At 37.7% G+C, this 13249-nt stretch overlaps 1 protein-coding gene across 9 annotated transcripts in view; it reads left to right on the top strand.

The window, feature by feature from the left end:
* Positions 1–13249, top strand: part of DMD (dystrophin) — a 1935994-nt gene that overhangs the window by 671888 nt on the left and 1250857 nt on the right. For all 9 annotated transcript variants that reach the window (XM_043505382.1, XM_043505371.1, XM_043505378.1 and 6 more), the window contains 2 exons: positions 2305–2428; positions 12933–13020. In XM_043505382.1, the coding sequence (XP_043361317.1) occupies positions 2305–2428; positions 12933–13020 (212 nt within the window). The remainder of the gene's footprint in view (positions 1–2304; positions 2429–12932; positions 13021–13249) is intronic.

Genomic DNA, 13249 nt, shown 5'->3' with positions numbered 1-13249 from the left:
TAGCCCTCATTTCCTGCACATAAATAAATAAATGCTTAATACAAAAGGTTGGCTTCTACAAAATGTTCTTTGAAAATCAAGACCATAATATTCCTTTAAATAAACCAATGGCAATCTCAGTTTAGACTAAAAATTGCCTTGCTTTATTGGAGATAAGGCATTCAAATTTGACTGTCAAGTGATTTAGATAATTGTGCTTTATGGGCTCAGATACTCCAGTGATGATTCATTCAAAATGTCTGGATAGATAACTGTTGGACTTGTTATTTTTATTATGATAGCATCCAGGAGCCCACAGAGGAGCCCTGATCCCAATTTGTTCAGTGCTTTACAAGTACACAGTAAAGGCAGTCTCTTTTCTGAAGAGGTTAAAATCTAGATTAAGACATGACACATGTGGGTGTAACAGACACTTGGAAGGAATAGGCATGGAGGAGAGGCTAAATGAAAAATTATATAATTCATGTATTTATGTGCACAGGTAGTTTTGACTCATTCAATTACTTTTTTGACTTTTGAAATATCAGTAAACAAATGATAGATATCCAAGGTCACTTCTGGTCATCTACCTAGTCATCATCAATTGGCAGTTTCCTGTAGGCATTACAGTAGATGTGGGTCTTGAAGAAAGTAAAATCTCTCCCCTTTCCCCCAAATCTGACTAGCTCAGAAAAGTGTGCTATGCATAAGAAACAGCATAGAAGAAAGTGTGAAGATGCTTGTGGGAGAGTAGGTAAATGGGATCAAGGCAGAGTTGGTGAAATTGAATTGGTGTCTGAGAGTCATAAGATACAGAAGTAGGTAAGTAGAAAGGAACTAAGTTGTGAACTGCCTTAAAGGTAAAGTTTGTATTTGATTCACTGGAAGGACTAACACCAGGTGACATGGTTAGAACAAAAGGCCGGGAAGGTGGCCTCAGCAGCGGAGTTTTGAACAGAGCTGATAAGCGGTAAGGTAAAAGGGAGAGTGGTAAGGATGGTTGAGAAAAAGGAGTTGCAGTAATGAAGATAAGGGATGGTAAAAGCCGATATGAGATTTCAAATGGTATAGACAGAGTGTAAAGGTCAGATCTTCGACATACTGTGGAGTAAGAATCAGCAAGATTTTAATACAGCCAGGTTGTGTTAGGCTACAAAGAGAAGGTAGAGCAAAAGACAGCACCTTGGTTAAGGGTGGTGGCATGGAGGATGACAGACACACATTCTGCAGCTGGAAAACCAAAGCATGCACACTACTTAAGGGAAAGAATTTCAGAGACAATAAATTACCAAGTTTTTAAATATATGCCAAGCAAAAGCCAATTTTAAAGCCAAGGAATTATTTAGAGAAATTGTCTGAAGTGATTTGATTTTGGGTTCTATAGAGCAGCTGCTTCAGTCCCAGTGCTTTTAAATCTACATAGACCCTCTTCGCATTCTTTCTCCACCTGTGCTGGCAACAGCGCTGGAGAGGGAGACAAATCTTTAACCTATTGTGTAGAGACTAAATCAACTTGCAGCTTCATGACTCCTCCACGCTTCACAGAAAATTAGGTCCCTACACATAATAAAACTGGTCCTAAATGCACCTCCATTTTGAACTCCTCTCTTTCTGAATGACAAAAAGGTGAATCAGTGTTGCAGGGGATAGTGAAGAAATAAAATCCATTTTAAAAAACAGCTATAAAACAAAGTACTGAAAAGTCTGTGGGGTGGGAACATAGGGAAAATTATTCCACATGGTACTAAATTTTTAATTGCCCAACTTTGCACAATGTTTTTTTTTAAAGGTCAGCTGACTGGTAACTAGAGCTAACATAAATCAGTTGGGAAAGACTTCCTCCCTCCTTCAGACTGTATCCTTCATATCAGCTCAGTAGAGGGTAGAATCAGAACCTTATGGTATGAATGTTACAAGTGCATCTATAAATTGTTTCCTCCCTAATTGAGACAGGAGGGGTTTTGCAAAGCTTTTCTTAGCTGTGAAAGTCATTCTTTGCATATATTTTACAAAAAGTCAGCTCATAAATCTGGAAACCTGGATGCGAAAGTGGAGTTGTCTGTTCAGTAGACTGATTAGTATAAAAAAACTAGGAAGCATTTGTCAGTTTACAGAAGGGCTCCTAAGTTTTACAGTTGACAGTTTTATGTGATATCTTCTGGTATGCAGCCTACCTAGAACTTCAGTTTCTAATGGCAACCACTTTTTTTCATATTTAATTCATAATTCTGGTTGAAACACCTGGTATAACATCTTTGCTGTGGTTGTTAATTTTAAAGGTTTTATATCTAAAGAAAAAATTTCTTTTATTTCTCTATATCTTAGGTTTGACGTCGATACAACAGAACTACACAGTTGGATGACCCGCTCAGAAGCTGTACTTCAGAGTCCCGAGTTTGCAATATATAGAAAAGAAGGCAACCTGTCAGACCTCAGAGAAAGAGTCAATGTAGGAAAATATACTCTTATATTTGTTTGTCAATTTGTATTAAAGTACTTTCAAAGTCCAAATCTAAAAAAGTTGAACTGTAGATTGGAAAACACTAATTGACCATACACAGCCAAATTTTCAGAATTGCTCATTAATTTTGTGTGTCCCAGATTTTGGCTGGCAGCTTGATATATGTTGTGCCTGAGGTGGTGTTGACCCATTCATCCAAATCCACACACTTTTAACTTGTACTGCAGATTTGTACAAGTCTAAACAAAAGCAGAATCAAGCTTTATATATAGTACATTATGTATACAACCATACTACTACTCTTTTCATTCTAGTATTTTTATGTTCGTAACACGTATCACATATTAAAAAGCAAAGTCATATTATACTGTATGTAAAGGAAGAATCAGTATTTCATTCTAGTAATAGTGTTCTAGTAAAGATCCCAAATATTAACAATCATAATGCTCGGTTGAATTTAAACAAGTCTGGCCATGGTAGCATGGAACACTTGAAAAATTATTCTTTAATCTCCTACGGCCTAAGTGATGATTTTGCAGTATGTAAGCCATAACAGTGTGTGTGTGTTTTTCACACACTCTGAATGTAGTCTGTTAAACACTAAAATATTTGAATACTTAGAAATAATTTGATTTTTGAAAATAGTTGCAAAAATTATCTGCTTTATTCTGAGTATGAGAAGGAGAAGTCCATGTCTAGCTAGCTATTACACTCAAAGCCCATGATATTTTACAAGTGTGTTTATTTAAAAATTAACAAATATAAATTCTTACTCCATGTACTGCAAATGGAACAAGATTACCAACACAATCATTTCTGCTATATGTTTTTCTTCCCGTCTGTCTCTCCATCTTAAATCAGCTCTGATAAGATGAAGGAACATTGACTTTCAACCCTCAAGAAGTATATGTTCAAAAGTTTCTTGTTATCTCACTTACCTTGCAGTGGTTTTTGTTTAATCAATAGTCTCCACAGCAATACTGGAAGAAAGCACTGAGTAGTTTGCGGTATACTGAGTGCAGCTTTCTGATGCCACCTGTTCATCTCTGTGTACTTGGAAGTAATACTAATAATTATATGGTAAATGATTTTACTCTGACCATTTTCTATCTGCTCCATGAAATGTGCACATATTAAAAACAAAACTGGCATGATACATGCAGAAGATATGATGGATGCAGGCATTCAGATACTAGAGTGATGGGGACAATTTAATTCATAAAGAGATATACACTTTTGGAGTGCTTCACACATTATACTATTGGGTTTTTTAAATAATTGAAGGTTGCCTTTGTTTCCATTTTTAGGAGCATAACCACCTCAAAGTTGGCAAATTAGCTCTTGCCCAGGCTTTTATAATTATTCTGAACACTTGCACAATCAGACACCCTTAGCCAATAAAATGTTCCCCTTCCTAATATCAGTTTTTTAATACTTTATAATAGCCTTAAGGGATTCAGGAGCCATGGTTCGTTCACTTCCCTCCTCCTTTCCTTCCCATGCTCCCAAGGAGGCAGTGATCTGTGTCCCTGCAAGTGAGAGATGGAGGTAGGTGAACCCCAGACCCGCTTCTGCTCCCACCTGGGGTTCCCAGCAGCTCTTGCCCCAGACTCTAGTTGGGCTCCTATACTTGCTGCTCTTTTGTTGATGGTGAGGCAGAGTTTGGGGGTGGGAGGCCAGTAGCAGCTCCATCTTTTCAGATCTTTGCCAAAAGATATATATGATTACATGGGAGTATGCTGGATTGGACTCAGGCATGGTCCTCCCCTCCATTTTGGTCCCCCCAGATACTGTAACATTGGAAGTTGGGTTCAAGGGGTTGGAGACAACCGGATCTTTCAGATCTTCCATAGATGACCTTAGAAAGTGAGTAGTCGCATGATTGAGAAGCTTGTTTCCAATTACAATTACCTGTGCTGGAAAACAGTGCAGAAAAATCTTTTTCTGGAGATCAAAGATCAGGATGCAGGATAGAAAAAAATGAAGGACTTCCTCTTCTAAAAAGAAATGGGAGAAACAACAAACATTATTATCCCATGTTTCAGAGTAGCAGCCGTGTTAGTCTGTATTCGCAAAAAGAAAAGGAGTACTTGTGGCACCTTAGAGACTAACAAATTTATTAGAGCATAAGCTTTCGTGAGCTACAGCTCACTTCATCGGATGCATCCGAAGTGAGCTGTAGCTCACGAAAGCTTATGTATGCTCAAATAAATTTGTTAGTCTCTAAGGTGCCACAAGTCCTCCTTTTCTTTTTATTATCCCATGTTAACACTGAAAATCTTTTTATAAAGACCACAGCTGAGTTAGGGTTGGAGGAACATCTTTATTTTTAAAAGTTTACATTTTGCCATGAGTAACTGCACATTTAAGGTCTACAAGTTGCTGGTGCCAAACAGGCTCTAACTCCTTTAGTTAGTATCAGTATAGGTGAGATAAATAAAGTAGGGGATAGCTCCCTTCAATGGACACCCAGACAGCCAGTTAGCTGTAAAATCCCTCTTGGTAGCTGTTTTTAACCCTTTACAAGTAAAAGCAAGTAAAGAAGTCCCCCAGGTAAAGAGAAAAAAAATTGGGCACCTGACCAAAAGAGCCAATGGGAAGGCTAGAACATTTTAAAATGGGGAAAGAAACTTTCCCTTTGTCTGTTGTTCTCTGGGCTGCAGAAGCATGGAGCAGCAATGCCATAAGCAGAAATGCTGTGTAAGGTTTGAACCAGGTATGAAAAAGTATTTTCCATACCTAGAAGGAAAAATTTGGATAGGGAATGTTTAGACAGACGCTATCAGGTTCTCTCTTTATTTTGGCTTGTGGATCTCCTCTGTGCTAACCCCAGATGCTTTTGTTTGCTTGTAGCCTTAAAGCTGAAGCCCCAAGAAGCTATTTTGGGTGATTAATTTTTTGGAATTACTCTTTTAAAATCTAGCAAAAGCCTAAGTTCCAAATGTATTTTCTCTTTGTTTTTAATTAAATTTACTTTTCTTTAAAAAACAAACAAACAAAAAAACAGGATTGGATTTTTGGTGTCCTAAGAGGTTTGTGCATATGCTGTTTGGTTAGCTGGGGGTAACAGCTAATTTCCTTTGTTTTCTTTCTCAGCTCTTCCCCAGAGCGAGGAGGGGGAAGTGAAAAGGGCTTGAGCATACGCCACAGGGAGGAATTCCCAAGTGCTCCTTCCTGGGTCCAAGGGTTTTTTTTTTGTTTTGTTTTGTTTTTGATTTGCTTTGGGTGGTGGCAGCATTTACCAAACCAACATCAGAGAAAAACTGTAACCTTTAATTTACAAGCTTTAATACAAGCCTGGAGTGCCAGGTATTAATTTTAAGAATCCTTGTGGGCCCCCACTTTCTGCACTCAGAGTGACAGAATGGGGATTCAGCTGTGACAACAGGGGAAACATTTAAAGATAATTGGTGACAGCTAGCAGCTGAAATCTGTACTGGACACTGCTCAGCTGCTGTCAGAAGTAAAGTCAGGGCAAGTTTTTAAAAAGCCAGATTTGAAAACTTGCCTGTACTTGTTTTTTTTCAGACACAATCTCTCTCTCCTTGGAAATGGAAGCAGAGGTGGGAAGTGGTAGCCATCACCTTAAATTAACAAGAGCTTTCACAGCTGCTGGCTGCCAGTTCTCACTTTTATTTCTGTGGAAATAAGGGTCAGAACAAGGCAAAAAATAAGATGATGGGGTATGGGCTGCCTGCTGAAATCTGCATCTCCAGAGTCAAAAGTCAGCTATTGACTAGGACTATTTAATTACAAATGTTAAGACAAAAAAGACAAACATTCAATGATGATTCAATGAGGCTGTCTATATATATTTATTATACTGTTACACACACACCTGTAAATATATATAGGTATGCCTATACATGTGTATATGTACATACACACTTGGTTTGTTCACACACAGGAACCGAGAGAGATTATGGATCTGATCCAAAGTCCACTGAAGTCAATGGGTATCTTTTTATTTTGGCCCTATATGGCGCTTTATCAAGAATACATGGTTATGTGGTATGAAGGTTTCATTATGGGATGACCATATAAGTAATGTACACAATCTAAAATGGATGCCTATAAAACCTTTTACTCCATTCCACACCTTCATGAATTCTGTATGTGATATGTACATTACAGAAAACAATTTTAGCAATGCTTTAAAGTGTTCCTTGTTCAGCCATAATGACAGGTTCCTTTGTTACTGTGAATCCGAATGTATAGGGCTTAGGTGAAGAAAATAATGAAAATTAACTAGACAAAAACGTCTGGAAAAAAGAAGTCCAAGGTTGAGAATATATATCAGTAATTTAACAGTAAAAATCTTTACAATGATGTAGTTAGTGAAGAAAATAACATTTAGAAGCCTGAAAATTCAGAGTTTAAAGTTAAACTTACCAGAAACCCAAACTTTAGCAAGTATGGGAAAGTTCACAAAGTACAATGCTCAAACCACTTAAATTTAGCCCCTTAATAATCTCAAGCTCCTAAATTCTTTCCTTTTATAGCTGTCTTTTATAGCTACTTTATAGATATATTGTGTTTGGATCAAAACCTTTTTTAAAGAAGTTGAACTCTGTAGTTTAGGACTTGTCCTCACGACTTTGTACGCAACACTGTACATTCATACCCTGGCTTGCCGTGCACTGACTGTACACAAGCCCTAGAATTTTGAACAGAAACTCTCATTGTGCAGCTTTTTGCTGGTGTGTCAAAACTGGGAATCAGACACAGCGATTTAAAATTTGTTTAACGTTTCCATTGTAGACATGGTAATGCTGCATGTAATGATCTTGGATAACTGGTTACCAAATAAAATCATAAAAAGAAAAGGAATACTTGTGCACCTTAAAGACTAACAAATTTATTGGAGCATAAGCTTTTGTGAGCTACAGCTCACTTCATAGGATGCATTCAGTGCACTGAATAAATAAATTTGTTTGTCTCTAAGGTGCCACAAGTAGTCCTTTTCTTTTTGTGAATACAGACTAACACGACTGCTACTCTGAAACCTGTCAAATAAAATCATATGAATCAATAGTAGCCTCCTAGTTTTGCAGGATTGGGCCTGCCTGGTGGAGAGTGGGGAATGACATTGCTATTGAACAAATCAAGGAGCAGGTACAAAGAAGGGCTACTAGGATGATCCGAGGAATGGAAAACTTGTCTTATGAAAGGAGACTTAAGGAGCTTGGCTTGTTGAGCCTAACTAAAAGAAGGTTGAGGGGAGATATGATTGCTCTCTATAAATATATCAGAGGGATAAATACAGGAGAGGGAGAGGAATTATTTCAGCTCAGCACCAATGTGGACACAAGAACAAATGGGTATACACTGGCCACCAGGAAGTTTAGACTTGAAATTAGACGAAGGTTTCTAACCATCAGAGGAGTGAAGCTTTGGAATAGCCTTCCAAGGGAAGCAGTGGGGGCAAAAGATCTATCTGGTTTTAAGATTCTACTCGATAAGTTTATGGAGGAGATGGTATGATGGGATAATGGGATTTTGTTAAGTAATTGATCTTTAAATATTCAGGGTAAATAGGACTAATCCCCTGAGATGGGATATTAGATGGATGGGATCTGAGTTACCTAGGAAAGAATTTTCTGTAGTATCTGGTTGGTGAATCTTGCCCATATGCTCAGGGTTTAGCTGATCGCCATATTTGGGGTCGGGAAGGAATTTTCCTCCAGGGCAGATTGGAGAGGCCCTGGAGGTTTTTCGCCTTCCTCTGTAGCATGGGGCATGGGTGACTTGAGGGAGGCTTCTCTGCTCCTTGAAGTCTTTAAACCATGATTTGAGGACTTCAATAGCTCAGACATAGGTGAGGTTTTTCGTAGGAGTGGGTGGGTGAGATTCTGTGGCCTGCGCTGTGCAGGAGGTTGGACTAGATGATCAAAATGGTCCCTTCTGACCTTAGTATCTATGAATCTAAGGATTTTTAATTTTTAAAGTGTTTTTTGTGAACAGTGCCTGACATACCACTGTATAATTAAGAATAAAGGATTTTAAATGTTGGTTGTGATGAAACTATTATATATAAATAAGATACTGTAGTCAGATATTCTACTTTGATCAGATTAGTATGAAGGGGCATGAACCATTGTCTCACTGTGTGGGTATAGCATGTTGTGTAGGACTGAAGTGTTCTACTGCTGACTAGAAAATAGATGCCCATGGTTTTTGATATTATCACATATCTTTTTTAAAAGCCAATAAAGTACTTACAAAAATAACCACACAAAAAGAGGACTGTCAAGTAAAGTTGACTGGAAAAATCAGAATTTTTCTTGCATTTGAAATTTTCCATTGGAAACTCCAGTTTTTCCTGTAGGAAATTTCAGAAGTGTGGGGCAAGTTTTTTTTTGCTCACTTCCCAATACTTACTGTTTCCCAACTTTTTCCAATGGCACCAGCTGGGAAACAGGAATGAAAAGTGGGAAGGTAAGGGAAAAAAAACCACACACACATTTCACTTTTAGAAGTAACATGTTCACATTTAAATTTTAACACACTGCTTAAATGTGCAAGTGTTACTGTTTCTCTCAGTCACACTTCCAGTATTTTGTTACTGATTGCCAACTGTCAGAAGTTGGAAAATAATAATAATGCATCGGAAAGTAGGGTTTTCCACACTTTGACTTTTTTCACAGCTTTTTCTAATTGAAGAGTAGTCAGAAGGTGAGGCAAAATTTGCATTTTAAAATAGAAAAATTCTTAAGGATATTTTCCCACAAATGTTTTGTTTCCAAAATGTTTTATTTTTCCAGAAAAATATTGAAAGATGAAAAATTGATTGACAATATTTGTGTGAAAAATATTGATTTTTTAAAAAAATAAAGCCCTATTTTCCAATGGAAAAAACTTTCCCTTAGAAAATGTTTGACTACTGCAGTTGTTAAGGTTCTGATGTGTAGCACTCAAAGGTTTGGAAATGCCAAAATTAAGGTTTTCTGCACAACCTTAACCTCAAACCACTTGTGTAGTGAATAAGCCTTGGGTCCAGAAGAGTACTACCTCAATCAGTACAGAAGATGAGAAATGCATAATGAATGAAGGAGGGTTGAAGAGGTAAATGAGAGGGGTGTTGACAGGACCCCCTGCCTTATTCAGTGCAGGGATGGGTGATGCACCATTTATGAGGCATGGGGAAATAACGTATGAGGCTAACCAAAAATATTTAAAAGTTATTTCAGTCACTGTGCACTGTTGAGCCTGCAGAATTAATAATGATGAGACCTGTGGAAAAATGTGATCATGTATTTAAAAATAATCTCGAAGTATCTCAAAATGCATACACACAAGGCAGCAGAATTCATGTTGTGTAGGCCACCTTTACTTTGGCATTTCCAGACTTTTGAATACAACCTTAACATTATATTTATCAGCTTTTTGTATGGATACACATGCACATGGGGGAGAGGGGGCAGTGACACACACCCCACTCGCGTGACAATTCTGTCCATGTGAGAAATAAATACATGTGGTTCCTCAGTTCATCATGCAACTTTGACTATTTCATCTACCCTCTGCTCCTTAATCCATCAAGTATGGGACTTATTCCCCCCCCCCACACACACCCCTCCAGTCAGCTTTTTTTTTTTTAAAGTGACTTTTTAAATCAGCCTGCCAAGATGATGACAATCATTATTATTTATTTGGATTGCATTGTCACCTAGGAATCCCCCCACCCAGTTGTGCTAAGTACTGTGAATATATCTAATGCAGAGAAAGTCCTAGGAGTTTACAATCTCAGAATAAAATAGATAACTGGTGGATATAGCAAGGAACTGGGGGGAGCACAAGCTAACTGTGGGACAATACTAATCAGCATTGATAAGCAGCAGTAAATGTTTGCTCCTTCTGCCCCCAAAATACTACCTCGATTCAGGACCTCAAAAGGTGAAATTTGTCTTGGGCTAGTGACATGTTTTCTATAGATGTAAAAAATGTCAGAACTATGAAAAGTCTGTTATCTTCTGGAAACAGGAACTTTTACCATATGGAAGGGGAGTTTCTGAACTTTCCACTGGGACTCACAGTATTTGTGTCTGGCCTTGGAAGGTTCATGCCTTGTCATTTTTATGCTTAGAAAAATCAATATTCTTTATATAAATACATAAAAATTAGAGTAGTTTTTATGGTTCCTTCTGGGATCTTTACAGTTAGACCAATGGTAACTACATCACCTGGCTTTACAGGCAGAGTGAGACCAAAAAAAAATCCCATGTCCATTTTTAAAGCTCTCTAAAGTGCATTTCTACAAAAGTTTCTGTAATTTATGTGGCATATATATACACACACACACACACACACACACACACACACACACACACACACACGGTGGTGTGGTATAAAGATTTTATTTGTACTTGTTAGGAATAGCCCATGCAAGCCAAGAGTGAGTAATGCAGTCATCTTAAATTCATTCTAATAAAACCTAGATACCACATCACACTATCATGCATTACTCCATAACTTCTGTGTGTGTGTGTGTAATGTACAAATAAATGTATAATAACATATGCTTACCAAAGGATTCCCAAACTTAATTCCTCACTAAATATCAATTCTCATCTTCATTTTTTTAAGATACATTATTTGCACAAAATTAAATTGATATAAGTATTTTCTATAAAATTTGTGTATTGTTACAGTGGATATTTAAAATTATTAAAATGTATGATGAAAGGTATTATAATAGATAGCATCTGTGTGTATATACAATTCACAATAAAACAAAGAATGAGATAGTGGTAGGCCTTTGGTATGTGTGAATAGGACTGTGTGAGGCTGTGGAAGGTGGCTCTCTGAAGCCGCAGGCCTGGTATGAGATGTTCACAGTTAAGCTCTATCTGCTACATTAGCATCACTGAAGACTTTTGCATGGTCAGATTCTGTCTTTGTATATCCCACTGTAGAATCAGGGCTTAAATTCATTTTAAAAATATAAATTTTTACTTCCCAATTTCCCTTTTCCCCCAAACCATTCATTTTCATACAAAAATATGCAAAATCCCCAAATTTTCAGGTACAGTGAAAAGAATTTTACTCAAAGTCCATTTTTACTGTGTATGATTCTGTGTTAGCATGATGATTTTGAAGTGAGAACCCATTTTGAATTAATTTGAGGCATTTTGAGCATTGCTGTTAATTCACCCACTGGTAGTTGTGATGTACAAATTACATGTTTTCTCAACAGAAAAGTATTGGTATTACTATTTAATGCACTAATTATCTGTTAAAATAAATGCGTTTTAAAAAGGTACTTCAAGTCCAGTATCACTTTAAAAAGTTTGTTTATATATACTTATCTGTAAATAAGGAGTGTAATGTTAGTCATCTAAATCTATACTTAGGTATCTAAAGCAGTGGTCTAATTTATTCGGCTTCATTGCAAGTTGTGAGGGCTCTCTACGCTCTTTATAGTCGGGCCCCTTAGAGTATGTCTTCACTGCACGTTCAGTGTGAGTGATCAGCTCCTGGGTGGGACCAGCCACACTGCAAAGTCCAGCTTGAGTTACTGTGTTCTCACTGGTGCTGCATTCACCTGTGTGAGGCATTAGGACTTCTGGATGCATATCTCAAGGATCTTTTGTGATGCAGTAAGATGAGCCTCTCTGATTATTTCCCACTGAATTTTGGTAGAACTTGTCTGACCTTCTGGGAACATGGGGAAATTGTGGGAAGGCATTGGAGAACTATCAGCACTTGAATGGTTAGCCTGCATTCTTCTGCAACATGGGCAGATTACTAGCCTAAATACAAACAGATTGTAAACCATACCCCATCTATGGCAACTAGCCCAGATTGAAAACACTACTAAATTTGGGTAAGAAGGTTTTGTGTGTGGATGGGGGCGGGGCGCGCTAGGGACAATACTTGAATAGAAGTTCTAGTTAATTCAGCAGTGAAGTCATACCTTAAATATACCTAAATACGGATTAGGATGCCCAACTTTAGCCATGCAAGTTTGAAAAGGTTAGCTAATACATAGTAAGCAAATAAGTCAAAGCCACATGGGATGAATCCTGCAGTGCTCAGAGCAATCCTGTGATGGGCTGTGCACCCTCCACTCATATCAAAATCTGTGGGGACTGAGGTCACACAGCCCTGTGAAGGATCAAGTTTAATATTTCTCTATATGAAACCTATTGAACAGACATTTTTTTCATTCTCTGATCCTGGGCTTTGAACAATTCGGATTCTATATATAAATACCTGTGTGGTGTTTGTCTATAAAGTACCTACATATGTCGTTTATCAAATAATCTTGTCATGCTTGCACGTAGAGTTTTATGTATTCAACTTTGCTTTCCTAAAGTTATGTGCCCAGAAGCATATCCAACTCTGTGATTTGTTCTGTTGCCAAGTCAGGAGGTTAGCCGGGCAATTTTACAGGGTAAAAAGATTTCATGGCGGTAGAAGATGTACAGATTAATTTTTTGGTGTCTTCAAAATCTGTCTAAATTCTCATCTTTTTCCTGTCATGCTACAGGCCATTGAGCGAGAAAAGTCTGAGAAGTACAGGAAATTGCAAGACACCAGCAGATCAGCGGAGGCCTTGGTGGAACAGATGGTGAATGGTAATGATATGGGGGTTGAATTAGATGATGATTTTAGGAATGGAATAAATACACAAAAATTCTGTTAGCAAAGCACTTTCTGAATGGAATGGTAAGTTAATTTTGCTTTATGTTTTTGTCACTCTGTCTGGAGTGACCCACCACTGAGAGAGCCAGTTTCAGGTCACCTTGTTAGAAAACAGTACGGATACCCAAACTGACTATATTCTATAATTAGATTTCACCAAGC

The sequence above is a fragment of the Dermochelys coriacea genome, chromosome 1 (genome assembly GCF_009764565.3).
Source record: "Dermochelys coriacea isolate rDerCor1 chromosome 1, rDerCor1.pri.v4, whole genome shotgun sequence".
In the NCBI taxonomy this organism is placed as follows: domain Eukaryota; kingdom Metazoa; phylum Chordata; order Testudines; family Dermochelyidae; genus Dermochelys; species Dermochelys coriacea.
Note: the sequence above shows the minus strand (reverse complement) of the source record. Positions and strands in the feature narration are given on the sequence as shown.